The sequence below is a fragment of the Sorghum bicolor genome, chromosome 3 (genome assembly GCF_000003195.3).
Source record: "Sorghum bicolor cultivar BTx623 chromosome 3, Sorghum_bicolor_NCBIv3, whole genome shotgun sequence".
Lineage (NCBI taxonomy): Eukaryota > Viridiplantae > Streptophyta > Magnoliopsida > Poales > Poaceae > Sorghum > Sorghum bicolor.
The window spans coordinates 6,672,788-6,680,814 of record NC_012872.2 but is presented as its reverse complement, the minus strand read 5'-3'; the positions used below and the strand labels follow the sequence as shown (position 1 = coordinate 6,680,814).

The window sequence follows — 8,027 nt, the reverse complement described above, 5'->3', positions numbered from 1 at the left end:
GGCCTTAATGCTTCATGCATGTGTCGCAAGATTTGATGTGATGGAGAATCTTAAAACTTTTTGGTTTTGGGGGGTGAACTAAACAAGACCTTAAAGAAAAAACATTCAAGTTCCCTCCTAGGTTAGTCTCTTTCTCAAGCTTTTTAGAGATAACCCAAGTCACCTATAAGACTTCAAGACAACTATATATTGGATGGTTAACTTGCATTCAAAAAAAGGATGGCATTTGAGAACCCATAAAACCTGAAGGTGTTTGAAATTGACATGTATGTGGGTATTTAAAAACCTCCTAATTTAACCTGTTTGTGGATATATATTTGCAACAGTTCCTACTTTTCATTGGAACCCATGGTTTTATAGTATATGCCTTACTCTCTTTTTGTTTTTTTTTTCTCTCTCAAGGTACCTTTTACTCTTTCTTATTCTTATACATGCATGGTAGCACGCAACCTACGCATGTGTATCAAGTACATTGCACGACGAGTCATACACGTCCACATCCGCATTCAAGTTGAGTAAAAAGTATAATAGATAAAATCCTCCAACAACATGCCGTATAAAACCACCCATGTTTAATTTCTCCTCTTTTTAGTAGGGTGTAATATATATATATATATATATATGGAGATTTTAGAGGGTGAAGACAAGCATAATTCAGCATCTGGAAATTATACTACTACCTTGCAAAAGGTGTGAAATTAAATTAGGCAGTAGCTAGCCTCAAGATATTGTATATTTAATAAGGGTATTTAATAATTATATACTTATACAAATATATATCTATACTACTAATAAGGGTATTTAATAATTATACTTATACAAATATATATCTATACTACTATATGGGTACACACATGGTGCATGGGTCCAAAACAGAAGCATACCATTCTCTATATATAGAGCGTGCCAAGCATACCACGCCCCCACTACTCATTTCAGACTCAGCAACCACCTGCATCATCTTTCTATCGATATCATCTTGTCCCAGCCCTAGCATAGCAAGCCTAGAACAGTAAAGTCTCATCAATAATTCCATACTGTTTCTAGCTAGCGGCGAATACTATCCATCACAGGCCGCAGAGCTGCAGCAGGCAGTAGAGTACCCAAGCAAAAAAGCAAGAAACCAAAGGCAGCAAGACTCCAGGGAGCAGCGCGAGCTGTAGCTCTAGCTCATCTCATCATGGGTATCGAGAGCATGAGCCCCACGGCGGCGCCGGCGGAGGATTCCTCCTCCTCCTCCTCGCGCTTCTCCGCCGCGTCCACAGCCACCACGGAGTCCGGCGCCGCGCAGCCACGGGCTGCTTCTGCAGCACCGGGCGGCGGCGCGGTCGTTGTCGGCCGGGACGCCTCTCTGGCGGACGAGCAGGCCGTGACGTCGCAGCCGTTGGCGGCGTCGACGGCAGCGGCCGTGGCGCAGGGATCTTCGCGGTTCAAGGGGGTCGTGCCGCAGCCCAACGGGCGGTGGGGCGCGCAGATCTACGAGCGCCACGCGCGGGTGTGGCTCGGCACGTTCGCCGACGAGGAAGCCGCGGCGCGCGCCTACGACGTGGCCGCGCTCCGCTACCGCGGCCGCGAGGCCGCCACCAACTTCCCGGGCGCCGGGGCGTCGGCGCCCGAGCTCACCTTCCTGGCGGCGCACTCAAAGGCGGAGATCGTCGACATGCTACGGAAGCACACCTACGCCGACGAGCTCCGCCAGGGCCTGCGGCGAGGGCGCGGCATGGGCGCCCGCGCGCAGCCCACGCCGGCATGGGCGCGCTCGCTGCTGTTCGAGAAGGCGGTCACGCCCAGCGACGTCGGCAAGCTCAACCGCCTCGTGGTCCCCAAGCAGCACGCCGAGAAGCACTTCCCGCTGAAGCGCGCGCCGGAGGCATCGGCGGCGGCGGCCACCACAGGCAAGGGCGTGCTCCTCAACTTCGAGGACGGCGAGGGCAAGGTGTGGCGGTTCCGGTACTCGTACTGGAACAGCAGCCAGAGCTACGTGCTCACCAAGGGCTGGAGCCGCTTCGTCAGGGAGAAGGGCCTCCGAGCCGGGGACACCATCGTCTTCTCCCACTCCACGTACAGCTCGGAGAAGCAGCTCTTCATCGACTGCAAGAAGACCAAGACGACGACGGTCGCCACCACCGACGGGGCGCCGGTGCCGGCACCAGCGGAGAAGAAACCGAGTGAAGCCCGTGTAGTCAGGCTGTTCGGCGTCGACATCGCCGGAGACGGGTGCCAGAAGCGCGCACGGCCGGTGGAGATTGCGTTCGAGCATGGGCCGCAGCAGGAGTTGTTGAAGAAGAAGCAATGCGTGGGCGTGGCTCATCACCGCTCTCCTGCCCTAGGTGCCTTCTTGTTATAGCAGCGATCGTAATATACACATAGTAGTAGTATTCTAGTCCTCCTCCCCCGTTTTTGTTCTTGTCGCCTGCTTCTTCATCTTGAATTCAATTACTACTAGCTAGTGTTTGTTCTTCGTCTTTGCAAAGAACTTGTTTAAGTCATGCTGCAAAACGAGTTGTATGTATGTACACCATTAGGAAGTCTTGACTCTTGAGTTGCTAGTATGTAGTAGTTCTATAAGATCATGCAAGTTTGTGCCATCATCAAGTGCAGCAATAAGTAAATTCGATCTGCTAGCTAGAGATTAAACATGTGTGCTTGCTTCTTGTTCTGGTGTTGTTGGATATTCATCACTCTTGGCAACACAGTCTACCTTTGGTTAGCTTTGCTGTAGCAGTTCGACATGCATGAATAATTAGTCGATAGATGTTGCACACTTGTACTAATAGGTTGGGCCGGTGTTATCTATCATCATCAATCAAAACACAATCGAAGTTTTTGTAGATGCTGAAAGCAATCGAAGTTAAAGATGCAAGAGAAAATTAAGCTCGAGGGTTCAGAGTTTCTACATAGCAATTTTTGAATCTCCTGATGATATTTCGATTGTTCCTCTTATTATTGTGTGATATAGATTGATTTTCTCAATCCACTCAGTGACTATTATTCATATATAGATCGCTGCAGTTTCGTTCATTCAAAAGGATGACGAGTCTTATTAGTATTGATTCATCGATGTCTTGTTCGATGTAATAGCCTTGTTCGATGTAATAGCTACTAGATCAGAGCTGGGTAAGATCGTACACTCCTTTCCTAAAAAAGATCCTACACACCCAGAAGTGTACTGTATACATCAGCTATTACTATTTCCTACAAAAGTGTAGTAGTCCTTAACTCAAATGCTGTTTATTTTTCTTTCTTCAGTATATAACTTTCTTGCTTTTCTTGTATCGTATGTCAGCTATATCCTTCTGTTTCCATTGGTTTTAGATCTTTCGACCCATTTCTGTGAGCAAAAACATGTACTTTTCGATCATATAGCATCTGAAGACACCCATCAAACTAAAAGCTACAGTAAGGTTTACTCCATTTGTCCATTTCTTATTACTTTCCCCGTCTCGAAATAAGAGCACGTCTCACACTTTGAGGGCTAACCAATCTTAAGTTTAATTAGATTTATAAAAATATTATTAACATTTATCTCTATTTGGTACCATAAACAGTAGTACTTTTCTTATATATTTAGTAAAACTTACAATTGATTCACTCCTCCAAGCATGAGATGTATACTTAATTTAGGACGGAGGAATTAGACAATTCCCCTTTTTTTTTAGATAATAGATAAAAATCCGGCTTCATCTACCGAAGTAGAATCAGGCCTCTTATTACACAAACCACGCTCAAGTAGTGGTCAATTTGGATTAGATCTGATATATAATGTGTGATCACAATATCTCGTTTTTGGTTTCCAAATATTTGTTAAAGAAGGATTTTCTCCTTTTATACGTACCCAGTCTATTCGCTTGGCTGATATGTTATGGCTGAAAATATTTTTTACTGATTTATTGTGAGAGAAAAACACTGCTGAATGGCTCGCAGATTCGACGTATATTCTCTCTAAAAGTGGTACATGAAAGATGCATATGCTTTCCCAGTTAGATTTAATTTCACAACACAATGAGAACAGTAATCCGCGTGTTCACTTTTACAAGATGTATATTGGAATTTAAGAGCACGTCCTAACTGATGATAGAATAATAATGAAAGAATATACGATCAAAATTTACTAACGCGTTAATTTGCAGATGTTTTTATTAGATTCAACAGTAGATGTGTTAGATTAGCTGCAGGAGATTGATATGTGCCCTATTAATTAATGCCTACCTTATCAGCTCAACGTCCAGGTTTGTCCTAAAACTTAAGCAGACAAATGAGTTGAAATCAGGGCAAAACGACAAGAACCACTGACATCTAAAAATGGACATCTCATTATTATCATAGCAGAGAGGTGTGCTTGATGCATTATTTATGTAGGAGAGCTAGTACACTTTGCTACTTTGGCATCCCAAGATTCTTTTTAAAAGAAAATCCAGACATAAAGTGAGGCCTTGTTTAGTTTGCGAAAAGAAAAAAATGGGTATTGTAGTACATTTGTAATTATATCAATTAGTATTTAATAATATATTAATTAGGTTTAAAAGATTTATCTTACAAAATACATACAAACTGTGTAATTAGTTATTTGTAGTCTATATTTAATACTCCATACATGTGTCCAAACATTCAATGTGATGAGACAAAAAGTTTTTGGGTGGGAAGAGCGATCATGGTTTTCAAAATCTCAATTTCTAGTATTCACAGTATTTTGTCACTATTGCTAATCGAGGACCGTTAATGAGAGAATTGTTCCATCATTAAGGACGTCATAATCCTTAATGGCTTGTTTATGTCCACATTGGTTAGTGCCTTTGGCTAGGGGATCAAAATGTGATCGCTAGAGTAGAGAGTAAATAATACTTTGGAATGCTAACAAGTAATTTGTGGAGAAAAATTGAATCCTAGATTGACACTCATTTAAAATGGAGTAGGATCGGATTTTACACTTTCGTAATCTTTTGAGCATGAACGCACTTTCGTAATCTCTAGATGGGTTGTTTTTATGGTTCTATTCAGCAGAATCTACAATTTGTGATTTGTGATCGAGTACCGCTACACGTGTGCAACCATTTGAAAACAGCTCAAGCCTATCAGTTTTTTTGCGAACATGCGCTGGGCGCAAGTGTTTTATTAAGAGGGAAGGATTGTCATCAAGACCTAACAGGTAAAATCAAACCTCACACATACTATACATTTGATAGTTTGATAGACGGCTGTACTTATATTGTAATTAATCATGGTTATCCTCAAAGTATTTTCCTAGGGAACTCCATAAACCAGCAGCTGCTTTCATGATAGTTTTGGTTGACCAGTAGGTCTGCATGCAGAATTAGAGAGTTCTGGACTTCTTGTCCAGAGCACATCAAAATTGGTTTAGGGCTCGCGTGCTTGTCATTGTGAGAGAAAGAGTAGTGTATAACTTCTTACTCCCTTTATTCCAAACTATACAAACGTTTTGGTTTTTCTAGATACGTAGTTTTTGTTATTCACTTGGATATACACTATATCTAGATAAATAGTAAAAATAATGTATCTAGAAAAGTCAAAACACGTGTTAGTTGCTTATTAGCCTTACAGCTGCTGAAATTTTTAGATGCATTCAACATTTCAACCTTCGCTTTCTTATTTTAGTGGGTTTTTTTATAACTAACGTGCTTTATGCACGTGTTTCACTAAGAGAAGATTGTTTTAGTGGTTATAATTGTTACAGTCTGAAGCTAAGCATAGTAGTTCAGAGATGGACAACAGTTGCAACACTTCATATTCATCCATCAACATGATCCTTGGTCCTTGCAAGTAGTGTTGCCACTTGTATGCATTATACTATATATGCTGCAGCTAGCTAGTAGCTAGCCCACTTGCATAAGAGAGCTGAGCACGAGATGGCTTGCTATCTAGGTTCATCGCACTAGCTAACCAAGACATTGAATATGTTTCGGTCCTGTTAAGCTGGCCAACTTCCAGTATTTGTATTGCTATCTGTACAAGTCGCATCAACATTAACTGCTTGTCTGTAAGATTAACACACATATGTAAGATTAACATACATATATATACTATGTACTACGAGATATACCAACTTGCTTGTCGACCTATATTATGGTACTAGTAGCTATTTCGTTTCTACGCATTTCAAGGGAGGACAAAATTACCAGCTACACTGGTGATCTTCCAAACAAATTGAAGAAGTTGCTGCTTAGCTTGTGACAATAGTTTACTGTGGATGCACATGTTGCGCATTTGGAAATCACTTTTCAAAGTGTTTCAAAGAACAAGGACGACACTACTATTTGCAACCTCCTCGTTGTACTGTCCACTCCAGGCACCAACCAATGCTCCATGCACTTTTGAATAGTCCAACGGATCTAGAAGATCCATGGCGACCATCTCAGAACATTCCTCCGTGATGTGAACGGCGGTGAACCTAGCTGATGACTAATTAAGAACAATATGTAGTGTAGTGTGCATACATACAGTGCGCGGCCAAACACATGTAAACTTAGCAAAATACTGTATATATCATTGACATGCATATATGCATACGTAGTATACGTACAAACACGCATATCTGTGTACGTAATTAAACTACGAGGGCGCTAAGCAGTGCCTGCACCTGATACGCTGCAAGAAGCCAACGCAAGTGTCAGCAGCAACTGCAGCATTTGCAGTGTCAGTGCATCTAGACATGCGGTCTCGCTCAGGTTGGAACCACACCACACTCCAATGTAGCCCTGATATTTGTGTGTGCCTACACCCTTATTATACCGCATATATAGTACTACAACTGCTAATTGTAGGCCAATACAGTGCGTCCTTTAGTTTCTTGGTTAACGACAGCACCAGCCAGCAATGGCAACCGGCTCGATCATCATCATTCATCAGCAAGTTGCTGAGACGAAGACTGAACGAAAATGGCAGGGTTTTTCCTTGATCGCAAGCGTTTGTTGCGTTCTTCTTTCGTCTCCTCTTCGTCCTGCTGGTGGTGCGCCTCCTTTTGCAACTTGTTGGAGAGCATGCATTCGAGTGACTGAGCATGGCGGCGTCCACGCCTTCTTCTGTTCATTCGGCCATGATATTCTTGCATCGGTGCAGTCAATGGTCAATATTCATAGGAATGGCATGTGCTCGCCAAATTGCAGCGCCAGCCAGTAGTACAGCCGAAAAATAAACTAACCTGCACCTTGTGCTACCTTTTTTTTTCCTAGCCAGTGGTTTCAATTAGAGGCCCCTCGCTTGCGTCATCCAGGTTTACAAAATTTTAAGTAGTGCAGGGTCTATTTGATTTAGTTGTGGGATCTGAAAAAACTATTGTGAAAAGCTGTTGCTATGTGTTGTGGAGAAACTATAGGTTGGTTGGTTGATTGAAACAAGTATATAAAACCAACTCCCTCTTTCTTTCTCTCTTGAAAGATGAAACAACTCTCTATTTGTACCTATTTCGAAAAGCATGAAGCTAACAACAGGGTATAATGTGCTTCCAAAACTGTATTATATTCCCCGGAATAACCAGCTGTTTCTGACTGAAAAAAAAAACAACTTTAGGTTTCACCGGTTTGGTTAATTTTCTAATTTTGGTAGCAGTAGCACTTTGCAAAAGCTTAACTAAACATATAGCCTTAAACTTGTCTCAGGTTGTTATACATACTCTCGAATCCTAAAGTAAATATTTTTCTATATATTTTTAGGCAAATTAAGGACGCCGTTGGCAAAAGATGTATGTATCCTCATCTCGTTTTTCTTTCTCCGAGGATAGTTGCTAAAGTTGCATGCACTCTTCATTAGCTTCCACGTTATGAGGCAATTTTGTAGAATATTAATTTTTTAGGAAAATTTTAAACCTCAGAAATTTATTTATTTTAAGACTCACGCAGTACATCGAAACCCAGACGAACCACTGCAATGGGATCGAGATCCTCTAACGTACTGGTTTCTATGTAAGAGGGACGTACTTATACCTGATCACGTTCGTTGGTCATCAAACGGTGCAGCCAAATAAGCATGGAAGCCGCTCTTGCTATACTCAACACGGCCCACATTTAGGTCTG

General features: G+C 42.2%; 1 protein-coding gene across 1 annotated transcript; it reads left to right on the top strand.

The window, feature by feature from the left end:
• On the top strand, window positions 932-2,630 carry LOC8073331 (AP2/ERF and B3 domain-containing protein Os01g0141000). Its single transcript, XM_002457346.2, has one exon. It carries the CDS (start codon window positions 1,181-1,183, stop codon window positions 2,345-2,347), a length of 1,167 nt encoding a protein of 388 aa, XP_002457391.1. The 5' UTR covers window positions 932-1,180; the 3' UTR covers window positions 2,348-2,630.